Source organism: Aquarana catesbeiana, linkage group LG01 (genome assembly GCF_042186555.1).
Source record: "Aquarana catesbeiana isolate 2022-GZ linkage group LG01, ASM4218655v1, whole genome shotgun sequence".
Taxonomy (NCBI): domain Eukaryota; kingdom Metazoa; phylum Chordata; class Amphibia; order Anura; family Ranidae; genus Aquarana; species Aquarana catesbeiana.
The window spans coordinates 742,273,520-742,290,715 of record NC_133324.1 but is presented as its reverse complement, the minus strand read 5'-3'; the positions used below and the strand labels follow the sequence as shown (position 1 = coordinate 742,290,715).

Genomic DNA, 17,196 nt, shown 5'->3' with positions numbered 1-17,196 from the left:
TTTTTGTAATTTTTTTTTTTTTTTTGTCATTATTCAATCACTTGGGACAAAAAAAAATTAATATTCAATGGGCTCAACATGCCTCTCAGCAATTTCCTTGGGGTGTCTACTTTCCAAAATGGGGTCATTTGGGGGGGTTTTGTACTGCCCTGTCATTTTAGCACCTCAAGAAATGACATAGGCAGTCATAAAATAAAAGCTGTGTAAATTCCAGAAAATGTACCCTAGTTTGTAGACGTTATAACTTTTGCGCAAACCAATAAATATACGCTTATTGACTTTTTTTTACCAAAGACATGTGGCTGAATACATTTTGGCCTAAATGTATGACTAAAATTGAGTTTATTGGATTTTTTTTATAACAAAAAGTAGAAAATATAATTTTTTTTTTTCAAAATTTTCAGTCTTTTTCTGTTTATAGCGCAAAAAATAAAAGCCGCAGAGGTGATCAAATACCATCAAAAGAAAGCTCTATTTGTGGGAAGAAAAGGACGCAAATTTCGTTTGGGTACAGCATTGCATGACCGCGCAATTAGCAGTTAAAGCAACGCAGTGCCAAATTGTAAAAAGTGCTCTGGTCAGGAAGGGGGTAAATCCTTCCGGGGCTGAAGTGGTTAATCTCCATCTCTAATACAGCAGCAATCTGGAGAAGAGAAATCTTCCTCAAACACTACTACAGTGTCCTTATTTTCTTCTGTATTTGCCTAGTCTAGGGCAGGCAGTCATGATGTTTTTGAGTGCTGAGCAAAAATGGATGTTTAAAGCTGTTATTTATCTGAGGAATTGTGATATAGATGTAGTAAATTCTGCTTCTGAACAGATGGCTTGTTGCATGCATGAAATAGAGCTAGAATTGGATGCAGAGATCAGTGTTAGAGCCGGTTGCTCCTCCGATGAAAAGGGACGCATTGTCACTCTGAGACAGTGCAGGCCTTTAACTGAGTGAATGTTTGCCTGTGGTTTTGCAATGGCTCTATTTCATCTGGTCTCTGCCATAGTTAAACATGAGGGTAATCCCCTCTGGAGTACTCGCAGAGAAGAATGTAGAATATAAGGTAAGAGTGTCCAGTGAAACTAGTAGATTTTCCAGTGCCCGCTTAGGCTCTGAGGAAAGGGGTTCTCCCCTGAAACGCGCCAGCCATCGCTTGATCCCCTTGACGTCGGGTCCTGGTTTGTTGGTGTTCAGAACCGCGAACCTGTTTTATTGCCAATGCCTGTTACCTATGCTCGTTTGTGAGTATAAACTTTGCCGTTTTATGCTTTAATAAAGCTTTACCAGTGGTAATGCACTAGGTCAGTGCGTTTTCCTTTCTCTTCTTTTTTTTTAGCTTATGAATGCCCATTGTTCTGAGGAGGGCTGCAAGACGGCAGATACTACTGTATGAAGTTGGTCACACCACATACTGAGGAACTAGACACCTGAGCGCAGGAGATTCTATTGTGTCTAGTTCACACCAGTGCAGTCAGTTTCTGCACCTGGAGCTGACTGCGTTGGTGTGAACTAGATCCGTTGGAATACATTGAAAACACTGTGCGTGCATTTTTAGTGCAGGAAAAAAGCACACGGAACTGCATCTGGTGTGAACTAGCACTAAGGAAATCTACTAGTTTCACTGGTACAGTGAGGGGGAAAAAGTATTTGATTCCCTGCTGATTTTGTATGTTTGCCCACTGACCAAGAAATGATCAGTTTATAATTTTAACGGTAGGTTTATTTTAAACAGTGAGCGACAGAATAACAACAACAAAATCCAGAAAAACGCATTTTCTAAAAAGTTAGGAATTGATTTGCAAGAAGTATTTGATCCCTTCGCAAAACATGACTTAGTACTTGGTGGCAAAACTCTTGCTGGCAATCACAGAGGTCAAATGTTCCTTGCAGTTGGCCACCAGGTTTGCACACATCTCAGGAGGGATTTTGTCCCACTCCACTTCAAGTCATTAAGGTTTTGAGGATGACGCTTGGTAACTCGAACCCTCAGCTCCCTCCACATATTTTCTATGGGATTAAGGTCTGGAGACTGGCTAGGCCACTCCAGGACCTCAATGTGCTCCTTCTTGAGCCAATCCTTTGTTGCCTTGGCCGTGTGTTTTGGGTCATTGTCATGCTGGAATACCCATCCACAACCCATTTTCAATGCCCTGGCTGAGGGAAGGAGGGTCTCACCTAAGATTTGACAGTCTCTTTGATGCGGTGAAGTATATTTCCACTTCCATGTTTGAAGGTGGGGATGGTGTTCTTGGGGTCATAGGCAGCATTCTTCCTCCTCCAAACAAGGCGAGTTGAGTGATGCCAAAAGAGTTCGATTTTGCTCTCATCTGACCACACTGTCACCCAGGTCTCCTCTGAATCAGTCAGATGTTCATTAGCAAACTTTAGACGGGCCTGTACATGTGCTTTTTCTTGAGCAGGGTGACCTTGCGGGCACTGCAGGATTTCAGTCCTTCGCAGTGTTTTACTAATTGTTTTCTTGGTGACTATGGTCCCAGCTGCCTTGAGATCATTGACAAGAGTCTCCCGTATAGTTCTGGGCCGATTCCTTACTGTTCACATGATCACTGAAACTCCCACGAGGTGAGATCTTGCATGGAGCCCCAGACCGAGGGAGATTGAGTTAATTTGTGTTTCTTCCATTTGCAAATAATCGCACCAACTGTTGTCACCTTCTCACCAAGCTGTTTGGCGATGGTTGTGTGGCCCATTCCAGCCTTGTGTAGATCTACAATCTTGTCCCCGATATCCTTGGACAGCTCTTTGGTCATGGCCATGGTTGAGAGATTGGAATCTGATTGATTGCTTCTGTGGACAGGTGTCTTTTATACAGGCAACAAGCTGAGATTAGGAGCACTCCCTTTAAGGGAGCCAGAAATATTGCTGATAGGGGATCAAATACTTATTTCACTCATTAAAATGCAAATCAATTTATAACTTCTTTGAAATGTGTTTTTCTAAATACTTTGTGGTTATTCTGTCTCTCACTGTTAAAATAAACCTACCATTAAATTTATAGACTGATCATTTCTTTGTCAGAGGGCAAACATATAAAATCAGCAGGGGATCAAATACTTTTTCCCCCCACTGTAAATGCTTTCAAACCTCATTGCAGTTATCACTTTATGGCACATCTATATTGTTTCTCCTAAGATAAAACACTTTATGAACACTAACTTATGCATAGCACTCTGTGAAAATCATCTAAGCTCATGGATAAGAGGTTCTTAACAGTCTCCATGCTAAGCTGTTCATATACAAAATAAACTGAACATACAATTGCCCAATAATCAGGCTCTTGACAGATAGTTTCAACTCATACAGCTGTACAATTACACACAAGGCAGTGAGGTATGCCTTATGCTGGCCTGCAGGCTGAACAAAAAAGCCTGATTCCTCCATCCAGCCATGGATGAATCTCCTGCTGTAGATATTTTTTTTTGACAGCCAGTCCCACTCCTATCCTACAATTTTCTGACTGACTCATTTGATTTTTCAATCAAGGAATGTCAGGTGGGAAGCAGCCAACAGGGCCACCCACTGATTGAATTTTGGCTGTTTTTTCAGGAACTTACTAAAATTTGCTTTAGGTGGTACATATAGAGTTGTATAGGAGCTGCTAATGCACACCTTATGCCTGTCTACAGATACAACTACACTAATCTAAAGTTTGCCATACGTTGCTCGAGTTTTGGTCACCTCCTTCTTGAGGAAAGTCAATTTTTAAATAACTTTTGTTGAAGAAGCTGGTTCAAAAATTCTCCACTGAACAGCACTTGCATCCAATCAGATGCAAGCAATGTTTAGGTATTACAATAGTACCTTTGTATACATGGGTGCAACAGCATACAGCCAATCGTGTCAATAGCAGGCTCTTCGCTGCACCATGGCTAAGGAAATATATTCGTAATTACTCTGAACAGGCGTTACCACCCACATGTAAGAGCCCTTTTAAATATCTTCTCAGATGTGAGATTTATCTGAGTGGCACAGACATTTGCATTGTTGAGCGCTCATATTAAGCCCTAAAATGTTACACACAGTCAGGAAACGTTCCCTCCACTGCTAATATCTATCATTTGGCGTGCAGTACTGAGGTCCACCAGCAGTTTGGAACTGTCAGGAGAGACTTTCCCTGCTGGTATTATGTGTGGGGCCGACTTTACCTCTTGCTATCAGGCATCACCTAAGTCTGATTGAGATGTTTATAAATACCCAGCAAGTGCGCACACACACTTTGGCCCTGGTATTGTCCTTGTGCCCTGACCTGCAGCCTGTTTATCTGTTATCCTGACCCTGAACCCTGGATCCTTGCCCTGCAGCCTGATTCCTTCCATCTTGTTCCCTGTCTGTTTACTCCTGGCCCCCCATCTGATCTCCTGTTTATGACCCTGGCCTGGCTTAATTACGATTCTGGTACTCCCCTTTGCTATATATGCTGGTTGGTTTATTATCACTGTTGGGTTGTTCAGTTTGTTCACTGTTTGTATTGGTGGCGTGTTCACATTTCTATGCATTTTCTTTAACTTACTTACTTTCACCTATTTATGTCTGGTTCACTCTGTCGCAGTCAGAGAGTTCTGGTCACATCTGGTTTATGACACACACTTTTTAAAAACACCAGTCAACCTATGGTAGGTTCACATTTTAAGCACTTATTTTTGGTGCTTGTATTTTTTACTTTTTGCCACTAAAGCAGCATAGAACAGGGCATTAATAAAAGTTGTCCAGCCTCTTGATCGCTAGAGTTTGGGGTATTTGTATCTCATCCACTAAATTGTTGCAAAACCGGTCATCCACGTAGTGCAACAATTTTCACAAATTTGTTTTCTTTGACTTGTACAACCAATAATGCATACTATCCACTTTCATATGTAAACCGAATGCAGTGAAAGACTGCATTTTGTATGATCCAATCAATAAACAGTGTTCTTGTGGATTTCAAGTAAAATGAATTCATATTACTCTACTGTAGTCCGTTGGATTCAAATTTTCATTCTGTTATTTTTTTCACTACAGGTTTAAATCTTACAGGCCTATCTAATCTTAGACTTGCTGCTACACTGGGGGCCATTCTTGTGGATAACAAACCATGTTTAAAGAGTAATTCTACTTTCATTGGGAAAAAAACATTCCCCTCTGGGTGATCTATGAACATTGCAAGGATTATAACAACCTTTGTTGCAGATTCCTATCTTTTGTTAAGTAATCCCTGTATGTTGCTCTGAGCTTCAGTGATGAGTGGGTCTAATGGGAGTGGTTTCATAATTATCAATCAGGTGTGCACCTGTAGGGCACTAATGAGGAAATCTGCTGGGCCTGCAACCCTTTAGACGTGTTCCTACTGGGAGTGTCACCGAAATTTTAATTTTTGTTGCAGGGGATGCCTGAAATCTGATTTGCATCTTAGGCAGACTTCTGGGAAAATTAGTGAGCCAATCACCCAAGCAGGAAATTAGGTTTCTGGGGAGTGATCAGTACATACACTGTGTACAGAACAACTCCAGGTAGCCACATTCTCAGAAAATTACAGTGGGTGCAGATTGAAAAGGAAAGGTCATTTTGAATAACATTCAATTACCACTTGTGTCGCAATTGTATACACTAGATTATTTTTTCTTCATTTGCTATTTTTTTTTCACCACGAAAGTGGAGTTACCCTTTAACTGTTTTATTTAAAATACCTATAGGCATAGGTATATAGTTATAGTAATCAATGTGGGAAGATGGTTCTAACTTCTGCTTTATACAAGTAATATATATAGGATAATATATCCATCTATTTTAATACATTGTAGAACAAGCAGGAAACCACATGCAAGGCTCACTATGTTGATACTAAACCTAGAATTATACGTTTAAAATATTTTATTAAATTGCAGACATTTCTGAACATAACAATGCCTGACATCTACTTTCTGCCTTTGGATACCACGGTTCTCACTAGTTCCTCCTGCCGACTTTTATGTCACTACTGCATCCTTTAGCCCAGATTCACACTGACAGCAGGATTGAAATCGTGCGAGCGAGTTCAGCTGAACTCGCACGATTTGATTCCCGCATGTCAGTCCTGACTTCGGGGGTGAGTTCAGAGACATCTGTGTGGGTTGCTGTATCCCAAAGTCGCCAAAAGTAGAACAGAAACTACTTTTGGTAATCAATGCGGCATCGCAAGGCCAGCGTTGCACCAATTTGGATGGTGCCATTGCTGGCAATAGCCGCCGATTTGGCATGTGAACCTAGGCTTAAAGAATGGAGGCGAGAGGGAGGAACCAGTGAGATCTGCAGTGGACACAGGATCAACACTCCTGAAAGTTTTTTTTTTTTTTTAATTTTTAAATTTTTTTTAGAGGACTGCTGCAGCAACATGGTCCGCAAAAATGTAAGTAGTCAGAGGACTTCTACTGGATTGGTTGGATTTAGGACCTCAATTATAGTAGCAGGGTTGTTTCATGATAAAAAAAACAGATACACGTGAAACTCAGACCTATGTGTGTTTGCAGGTACACTGTATAATGGTCAAAAATATTGGCAATAGAAAGCTCAATAAAAGACTAAACATGTTGTAGCCAACACCATAAAAAGTTCACACAGGAGGCACAAACACAGGTTTGACAGTAATCTATTATTACAGAAACAGTATTCAAGAATAGAAAAAGTTTGTAAGACAAGAAAAAAGTATGTGTGTACATTGATGTAACTGAATTCTAACAACCAGATCAAATAATACATTGTAACACTATTGAACATATGATACAGGAATCACACATCTTATTTCAGACTAAATACTGTAAATTAATTTCTGATAATATACATGAAAAATAAAATAAACACAAAGAAATGCAGCAGTTACAATATTTAGAGATTTTAAAAGGGATACACATTTTCAGTTTAAACAAAAGTGGAAATTGCCACCAAAGTGGGAGTAACAGTACAATTTAGAGGTCAATACAGCTGAAAACTGATATTTTACAGCTTTGCTGTTACTGGCTGGATATGTGATGTACTGGCTTACATATTTTGGGGACTCCAGTGGGGACATATCCCCTTTCTATTTAGAATTCCCAGTTTAGAGTCTCTAAGATTAACGGTAGATAATTGAAGCCTTAACTGGGTACAGCTGACCTTTAGATTAACCGATTGAATATTGAATGTTTTGGTTGCTACAGACTGGTAACATTCAACCGATTAGAGATTCACATGGTATATGACCCCTAGCACTGTCCATTACTGCTCCTCAGAAAGTGGCTTTGCTTTTTTCACTGAACATGAATAAAACCTTTTAAATAAAGAAAAAGGATGATTAACCAAAACCACACTGTATGATAAGTATATATTATTCCAATCTTTACAAAAATTTAACAAATGGATAACTTAACTGATTTACTGGTAGTGTAGAAATAAACTGGACATGAACACACAACAGCAGTGTTGAAATATACCGCTTCATGCTCAAAATGGGAAGCAAAAAGGAAAAAAATAAAGTGTAAAAGTCCAGTTGAGAACAACTTGGTCACATCTTGTAAAAAGGCACATAAATTTGATTTAAGGCTAATATTGTTACATCTAAAAACGCAATTCCCATTCTCCCAACCAATCTTCAACAGAGGCACATATTTGTTTCTCCCTGGAAAAGAGAGGCTACAGGTGCTAAAGTGCCATTCCTTGGAGTGATACTGGTGTGCAATGTGGAGTCTTAAGGCACAGGGACCCCTGTTCTCTAGTAATAGAGTCCACAAACAACAGTGGACAATAACATGCTCCCCATCATAACTGCAATCCTAGAACTGCAGCTTTATTAAAATGACAATTTTTATGTGTTGGGGGTAGAGGCACAAAAACTATACAGTTTTTGTAGTTTTAATATTGGTCTTGAATGAATTCTACTATACAGCAGTGGCCACATATCTTTTCCTTACTGTGCAACATTTACAGCCTGGCCTACGTGAAGCACAGATTACAAAACTATTGTTTCCAAAGACATCAGTTTAGACAATGCTCTACAAGAGGAAAATGACTCAATGAAATTGTATTTTACTCCTTCATACTATTAAAAAGTCTACATATCCCACTAAACACAGTGGCAGGTGTATTGTATTTACCTCCACATTTTTTGCTCTGCAAGTTTTCAGTTCGATACGGTGCACCTTCATATATATTGACTTTCTATCTATAATAAATCTCACACCCACATAAAAAAAATCCCACACTGTGGGGCATAAACACATGAGAAAATCAAGCAGCTGCTTATAACCACCAAAAAGGCAATAGCTTTCACCAAGTGGGAAAATAAAACAATGAGTTTTGTTTGCATTGAGCAACTATTGCCCTATTTTATCCAGAGAGGCTTGGGGGATGAAGAGACCCCAGGAAGGTTTGGGGCTCAATCAGGTACACAGAAGGTTAAAGTGTTACTAAACCCACAACAGTAAAATCAGTCTGTATATGCAGTAAAGCATGCTTGTTATACTCACTGTGGAACCTAAGGGGTTAATCCTCTGCATTGTGTAAAAAGGCGGTTTGATCCTGTCTTCTCTGATCCTCCCCTTCCTCCACAGTTTCTAGTCTATCTGCTGATAGTACAGAGCCTTCAGGGCATTCTACACATGCTCAGTTTGGTGTGTATTACTAGAGAGTTGTTCTTTCTTGGGAGAGTGCATGTGATCAGCACACGGCCAAATCAGCACTGTCCAGACAGAGGGGCAGGGGTCCTGCAGCCTCCTCGGATAATCAGGGGAGAATGAAAACTACTACAAGCTTTAATCAGACACTGATCAAAGTCATAAGACTGCTATAGAACTGCTGATAAGAAAAGGTATTTAGCAGTTTATATTTACTAAAATAATTACATTTCCATGTTCTGTTTATTGCGGGGGACCAGATATAGTGAATGCAGGGTCCTGGGTTTAGTAACACTTTAAGTAAAATCTATATTCAACACCCCTTATCATGAAAGTGGTTACAGCTAACTTCTAAATATAAAATCTAGCAAGAAAGCAAAAAGGGACAAAAGCACAAAGAAAATAAACAAATGTGATATATAGCTAAATGTAACTAATATATACTGAGATATTGGTAGAACGGTACAAAGCCCATAAAGATCATGCTGCCCTCTTATTAGGAAATAGAATGAGTTGCTGTGTGAGAACCAATAACTTTAGAAACGTTAAACAAGTCCTTTGGGAAACATAAATGAAGATCCAGTTAACATTATAAAGACAGCAAAGGTGTCATTAATAAAGGGCCCCATCACACCCGTATCTTCCTAAGCATTTTTCTGCTCAGGAAAGCTCATTAAAATACATTCTGCAATGGGAATTTCTGCACCTCTGTTTTAATGCTACAGTACATTTAGCACATAGTGACAGATGTCCTTCTAGGATGCTCATCCCCACACTGAAAACCAAACTTTGTAAACTGTGCATCTTTCTTTTTCAGTGCAAAATTCTTAATAGGCCTTCATTCTGGAGTTACAGAAGGAAACATGTCACTTAAAAAGGTATTCTGGACAAGCTGCAGTTCAAAACTATTTGAGTAACAATTTCAGTCTTTCACTGTCCAGATTTAAACTGCAATGATATTTATTTTGTGAATAATCATCTGCAGCATCCTGACTCTACGCAGCTTGATGATTTTCCACTACTGTTACTCAGCAATTGCAGCAAGCTGTTGAAAAGTAATGTCCACATTTGTTATCTTGCTTAGCATGTGACAGATACACTTAATGAAAAGAGTGGTTGTCAAAGTATAGAAGGCCAACAAACAGTCTTAGCAGCCCATAATAGAATATTCTAAATAGACGTTCTATTTACAAGATGTAAAACTTATCACTTCACAAAACAGCACTTTTTTTTTAGAACACATTTTTAACATTTACAGTTACTTTTTTGAAGATGTTTAATAGTTAGGAATATAAAACAAATCTGATGGTATAGGTGCAATTCATGGAAAGCACCATTTGGAATTGCCACAATTGGCCAAGTATTATGCCAACTTTTATTTTTTGACAGTGCAAAAGTACAAATTTTACATACTATAGAAACAGACTGCCTTTGCCATACAGACATAAATGAGAGTCCTTTAAGAAGTAGATATGAACGTTATATATATAGTAAAGTCTTGTTTGACTGTTAATAACTTCATTTTAGAGTATTAAAAAGGAAAAAATAAAAGTGGTCTGTGTACAAATCATTAGCATTAATCATTTGATCCCAGCCCCTCTTCTCCAATTAAGTGTACTGGTCCTGATCAGAAGTCGTTGTTTGGGTTTGTGGTTGGATTACTGTTCTTCCAGCCAGGATGGAGCATCTACTCCTGGGGTTTTCAACTTCACATGGAATTGTTTCAAAGTTTGTTCAAGCTGTTTCTGGTTTCCAGCAAAGTAGGCAGCTATTGCATTATGGAACAGGACAAGCTGATTGTGAAGAACTTTTACCTAGGAAGGAAGATGAAAATTAGTTTGTAAACTACACCCTTCATTAAAATTTGAGAAGAGAGGTTTTGTTTGCACACAAATAATGTTAATTGCCCCAGGTTCACAATATAAAATACAACCTCAGGTTGTTGCTCGGACTATGGAAAATGCATAACCTAGAAGGAACTACAAAAGGCAACAGCAAAAATCACTGTGTGCACCGGTGGCAGTTCACATTTGGTACCGTATATTCGTTAATTTTAGCAGTAAACCTGAATTCAGTAAAGACTCTAAGAAATTACATATTGTTGCTGAAATGTGAATTATACAAGATAAACTGCTACTGAGGTATGGGCCCAGAGAGAGAGGACAATCACTGAAGAGGAAAAATTAACAAAAAAGCATGATCTACAACGCATGATCTACAAAGTACATACAGTATCTACAGCAGAGAAAATAATCAATTAGTTTGCAGATGAGCGCATTATTTCATATGTAGATGGAAAGATGCAGCTCAATCAAAATAAATGCTCAAAACTGCTTGTTAGTATTGATTCGTTTATGGTTGCAAAAAACTGTAATGAAGTAGATTACCTACCTAATGGCCAGTACTGATGTCTAGAATGTGTAAAGCACAGAGTTCTAGCTAGTGGAATGTGTCCAATACACCACAAATGAGGTGCAACCTATATTAAGGTTGGGTTCTACACTGAAAAATAATGGCTCACATAACTATTGCAAACAGATACCAAGGGTTCTGAAACACCACAAAGGCTGGGCATCTCTGCAATAGGTCACACATTACTAATACTGGTTCCTGCTCAAGAAAGCAATGAAATTATTTTTACATATTATGCCTCAGTTCTATTCACCTTAACGCATTACACTTTTTGCAGAAATGATAGGACTTTGCTACTCATTTGTTTTAATTCAGGATACTTTGGCAAAATAGATTTAAAAAATAGAATGTACTAAATAGAATTTTGTAGCAGAATTGGAAGCCCCAGACCAAACAGTTTTAGCTGTAATTAGAGCTGCACCTACACTCATAAAAAGCTGGCAGTTCTGGTAACACCTACCCCTGAAATCCACCACAGGTGCTGAAATGTGGCATTTTGAAAAAGGTGTGCAGCTGCAATGGTTTTTTCTTGGTACCTTTTTAACTTAAACAGTTAAAATGAAGAAAGTAGAACGTTGTACAGACACACACACATTTTATTGACCTGTATATTTCTCTTCCCTTCAAGAGACGTTGTAAAAAATTTAATTTACTGGATAAACAATTCATAAGACCAACATTAATAAATAGCAGTTATAAATAAGTTAGTATAAAACTGAAAGGCAGTTCAGGAGTTTAGTGCCAAGCATAATGAATCAAGTGTGAACAAATGATACAGCTGTGGCTACAAGTGAATAGAAATGACCAATAGAAGAGCATAAAACCTAGAAGTTCTTTTCTAGCTAATCATTATAGATATCAATTACTGGTTAACGAGATATGAATTAATTGTGGCCTTTTACAAACCCAGGAACCAGGAAAGAAATTCGTTTTAGAGTGTATTTGGATAAATCAAGGAGCAGATGGTTATATCAGAAAATCGATTTGAGATATCCTGTTGATAAAGCTGTAGGTACTGAATCAAAACTGCTGGACCAAGGACCTGGTCAACCATATGTAAAGCCCACCTGTTAATACCTTCAAGAATTAGGAGGAATAGTCAAGAAAAAAAAAAAGGGGGGGGGGGAGAGAAGGAGCATGTACTGCACCATCTATAGCTAGCTTCTATGGCAGGGGGTATTCATCAAGATCTTGGAGACTTTTTGTCTTTCAACCAGATCTGATGGTTCACTCCGTTCTTGTCCCCAGGACCTCATGTAAGGGAAGCTAGGAGGAGGGAATAAAGTAGTGCAACCCCAGTGCTTGCACCACTCAAGCATAAAAAATGGAGTAGATACTGCTCCTAACAAAAGGAGCACAAGCCCTTTGTTAATAAGGAGCAATTGGTTCTCTGTTCTGCCAGGTCTATGACAGACAGCACAGAATAGGAGAGCTAGTGCTGCATGCTCCGATCTCTCTGCCTGTGTTATGGAAAGAATGACTAACTGGACCTCACCAATACAGCAGCAGCAGTATGCCTAAGAGCTATAAAAAAGTTAGTCAAAATTGATTTGTCTCACACTGTTTTAGGCTGAATTCACACCTGAGCGTTTTTACCTCAATTTTGCCGCAATTTTGTTTAGGTCACCAATTTAAAAGGCAGAAAAACGCCTGTAATCTGCCTCAAAGAAGCTCATGTTCTTTTTTGAGCTTAGGGCATTTTTCAGGCGTTTTGTTTCAGGTGACAAAATGCTCAGATGTGAACAGGTGCCATTGAAATGAAAGGGATTTTGCTTGTTGGGCATTTTTCAGGCATTTTTGGGGCGTTTTATGAGCTGAAAACACTCAGGTGTGAATGCAGCCTTAGGGATAAGGTTACCTGCACCTAGGTGCATTTTAAGAGATAATATAGAGAACTGTTTAGCGTTAAAAGCAAATATCAGGTGGTAAAACAGTAAATGCAATTAGTAAGATTATTATCTGCAAAATGTCCTGATTAACCACTTCCCCCAAATGGACCTACACATATGTCCTTTGGGTTTTAGTGGCTCTACTAAAGAGCTGGTGATATTCTATCATGTAAAAGCGATCACTTTTACATGTGGGCGTTACTGGCTTGTAAAGCTTTTGATCAAACTGACTTGAGTTTGATCAGATGCCTTTGAAGACAGAGGAGAGATCTGGGGTCCAATAGACCCCAGATCGCTCAGTAAAGAGTACCTTGTCACTGCCCCAGCTATCACAAGGAATGTTGTTCATCCCTTGTGATAGCAATAAGTTGATCAAGAAAATCATTTTGAACAGTGTAATTTTTTTTTTTTTTTAAATAAAATAATACAATTTAAGAAAATGTAAGCACCCCCATCTCCCAATGCTCATGCACAAATGCAAACGCGCACATCGGTCCCACATGCATATGTAAACAGCGATCGCACCACATGAGAGGTATCAACGCCAATGTTAGAGTGAGCACAATAATTCTTGCGTCAGACCTACTCTACTGTGTGTAAAGGCATTTTAAGCATTGCCTTTGCTGATTTGTGAGTACTTTACCTTTGAAGTAGAACTATAGACAAAACTATTTTTTCCCAATTTTAGATTCTGTTTTGCAATCTGTGTCCCATTGCAGAGATTTCCCTTCACTTCCTGTCTCAAAGCCAAACCAGGAAGTGAGAGGAAATACCTGCAAATTTAAGGAATTCCTTGGGGACCCCCAGGTCACCAGAACTAGTGTCCCCATTGGACGATTTCCCCTCTATTGCTTTTCTGAGGACAACCCAAAAGTTGGGATTTTAATTTACTTTCATTTTCAGTGATAACAGTAGACAGGACAAAGAGAGGTTGAATCTCCTTAATGGGGGCACAGACAGCAATAAAAACGGAAAGGCGCTCTAATCCCTCTCCTCTCTATCCAAAACTAAAGAAAAGTTTTGTCTTTAATTATACTTTAAGTACTTTAATCGCCATTCTACGGGCGTGTGCGATTTTAAAACGTGACATGTTAGGTACAGTATCTATTCACTTGGCATAGCATCATCTATTATATTTTACCATACAATAGAATATTCTGTTGTGCTTGTGTGCACTAAAAATTAACGAAAAGAGAAGTATGGGGTTCGTTTTTTTTTCTCCCTGAATTATACTTACCTAGGTGGATGTAGCATCGCTCTGGCTCTAACACTGAGAACCGCGCGATCCAACAATATCAATTGCACGGTTCTCCAAGCTCCCTGAGCAGAGAGCTGGTGGCTGTCAGTCACTGGCTCTCTGCTCTGCACCCCCCCCCCACGCTCGCTGAGAGCCTGAACCAGGTGGCGGTCCAGGCATGTGGGCGGATCCCAACTTTATCGTCACGATCTTGCCCGAGCCTGGACTAGCTCTGCGATGTCAGCCGAGCTGAAACTGGCTCACAGGCGTGCAGAACAAACTGCATTCCTGTGATCCACAGATGTAAAGCCAAACGAGCTTCGGGCAGCCGTTCTGTGCAGAATTCCGTATATATACATGTGATTCTGCACTTCCGGGCAGGGGGATGGCGCACCGATTTTGCTGTGATTAGTCACAGTAGACGCCAATAAGCAGGTGCCGGCCAATAGATGCCCGGTGACACCCGCTGATCAGTGAGGAGACAGGCTGGACGGAGCTCTGCATAGGTAAATGCAGAGCTCTGTCCTGTCAGCGGGGATAGCAAAAAAATGGCCTGGTCATGAAGGGGGAGTTAAATCTTCTGGAGGTCAAGCGCTTAAATTGTATCCCCCCCCCCCCCCAAAAAAAAAAATTGAGTTTGAAAAAACGCTGTGCAAACATTGTGACATAAAGAATAAAAAAAAAAATAAACATTTTTTTTCTCTAGGGCCTTTGCTTTCTGAAAATGTATAATGTTTGGGTTTTCCAAGTAATAATCTAGTAAAAAATAAATAAATAAAAAAATGCTGATTTTTACATGTATGTGAGAAGTGTCAGAATTGGCATGGGGGTCAAGTGGTTAATATTTGTTATTTCCACTAATATTCCAATGCCTGGGCTTTTGTATATCATTAAGATTCAAGGTTGCTGTGCTAACACAAATATTGGGGTGAGAGGACAATCCTGTCATGTATCTCTGTGCCATGGAGGATTTATATCCTTTCAATAAAACTTGCGCAGGGGCCCAGCTATATAAAGCCTTTAAAGTGGCCAGAAATTTTGGTCCACAGCCAAATCTTTGAAGAACAAAAAGTAAATAATCCCATGATAGGGAATCAAAGACATTATTCAAGTCCAGGGAAAGGAGCATACTGTTTCTCTCCCCTTTTATCCCAATTAAATTGAATGGACAAGATCAGGTCAATAATTCTCAACTTCTGGTGGGAGGCCAGTCCATGTGGAAAGAAACCAACTAGGTTCAAAAGTATATGGGAGGATAAAAAGTTATTAAAGTAATAAACCAGAAGGTGATTCTGAAAAAAAAGTGAATTGTACCATCTATAACCAAGCAACTGTTTTTTTGGGGGGTTTTTTCATTACTAAACCTATACCATTAAAAAGAACTGTGGCAGAATAAAAAAAAAAAAGTATCGTAGTTTCAATAAATATTTAAAGCTGGACTCTAGGCAAGCAGTTAAATTGCATACTGTATATAGAACTTTCAAAAGCTGAAAAGATTTTTAATTTTGTACACCCAGTAGCATTACCAGGCCATATTTATTACTGGCCTAATGGGTTTCTCTTGCTGGACCTCCCTCTCCCAGTGCTGCTTTAGTGCTGCACTAGTTTTATTAGTATATATATTTCATGAGGTCTTACTTTATGTTGCGTTCAACTGTATAATTTCAATAAAACACAGACACACAAACACATTCCGACCTGGGGTGAGAGTATCCACATGGTTTTAAAGTGGTCCTGGAGGCTCTTTTACCTTCATGCATTTTATGCATAAAGGTAAAAAATGTTCTCCGTGTCACAGTCCCCCCAGCCCCCTCCCCTTAAATACCTGAGCTCTCTCATGATCCAGCGATGTGCAGGACAGCCCTTGCTCCCTGCCGACTCCCCTTCCTCACTGGCAGAGCCAGTGAGCCAATGAGAGAGAGGAGGCGGGACCGAGCCGTGACTCCGTGTCTGAATGACATAAAGAGCAGTGGCTCTGGAGCGTGCCAGCTTAGGTGCCCCCATTGCAAGCTACTTGCTCTGGGGTCACTCAACAGGAAAGAGGGGCCAGGAGTGCTGGTGGGGGGGACCCGAGAAGAGGAAGATCAGGGCTGCTCTGTAAATAACCGCTGCACAGAGCGGGTAAATATCACATGTTTTTTTTTTTTTTTTTTTTTTTTTAAATGCCTTTAATATCACTTTAACAAATAGTACCATAGGTATAGGCATCCAGATACACAGTGCATGAATAATAAGACTAGATTCAACTCCACACAGACAACAGATGATCTATGGATCTATGAAAGAGTCCTGACACCTTGCTTATAAGTTCTGTTTTGTTAAAGGCTTCCTTCATTTGGGCAGAATCAAAGCTCTGGTTGTTTATATTGTTGGATTTTCTATGAACTTAAAAAGTAAACTATAATATTTTATGTAATCAGATTTCAGCAAATACAAAAGGCAAACAAAACTTTCCCATAACTTAATTAGACTGCTCAACCATGTTTAACTGAGAGCTAAGCTCTTCAAAAAGTTCAGTGTGGCCTCACACCACAGAGCTCCTCTGCACTAATATTCATCAAGCAGCAGAAGAATGCTTTGTTCTGTCCTAGTCTGTACCCGCTCCTTTGTGAGAGTTCAGCAGCATAATGTCACCTCCTCACTACCATAAAGATCCGCTCAATTATTTGCTCAAGAGAAGAAGAAAAAAAAAAAAAAAGGTATTATTTATCATGAGCCAATCGAAATTTTATGTTCTGCAAATGACATATCAAAGAGACATTTTTTTTTTTGTGTAAAAATGTTGAAAAACTTCTACAGGCTGAAGAAAGTATAGACTGTAATGGTGACGAGAGCACAACACATAACTAAAATAAAAAAAGCTAGCAAAATTTCACAGGAGATGCTCCAAAGAAAAACTGGCAGAACAAAATTGTGTTGTCAAAAGCACATATATGACATAAATCCGGGCTGATCTGCTTTCCACAGTGTAACCGGCTTGTTGTAGAAACAGATAAAGGACGTATAGTTTTTTTGCTACTCCACCTGACACCAATGCCTGGACTG

At 39.4% G+C, this 17,196-nt stretch overlaps 1 protein-coding gene across 3 annotated transcripts in view; it reads right to left on the bottom strand.

Moving 5' to 3' along the window:
- Positions 1–6,598: 6,598 nt before the first annotated feature.
- ARFIP1 (ARF interacting protein 1) overlaps positions 6,599–17,196 on the bottom strand; it is a 193,825-nt gene continuing 183,227 nt past the window's right edge. For all 3 annotated transcript variants that reach the window (XM_073605179.1, XM_073605194.1, XM_073605187.1), the window contains one exon: positions 6,599–10,427. In XM_073605179.1, coding sequence (XP_073461280.1) covers positions 10,272–10,427 — 156 coding nt within the window. In that variant the 3' untranslated portion in view covers positions 6,599–10,271. The remainder of the gene's footprint in view (positions 10,428–17,196) is intronic.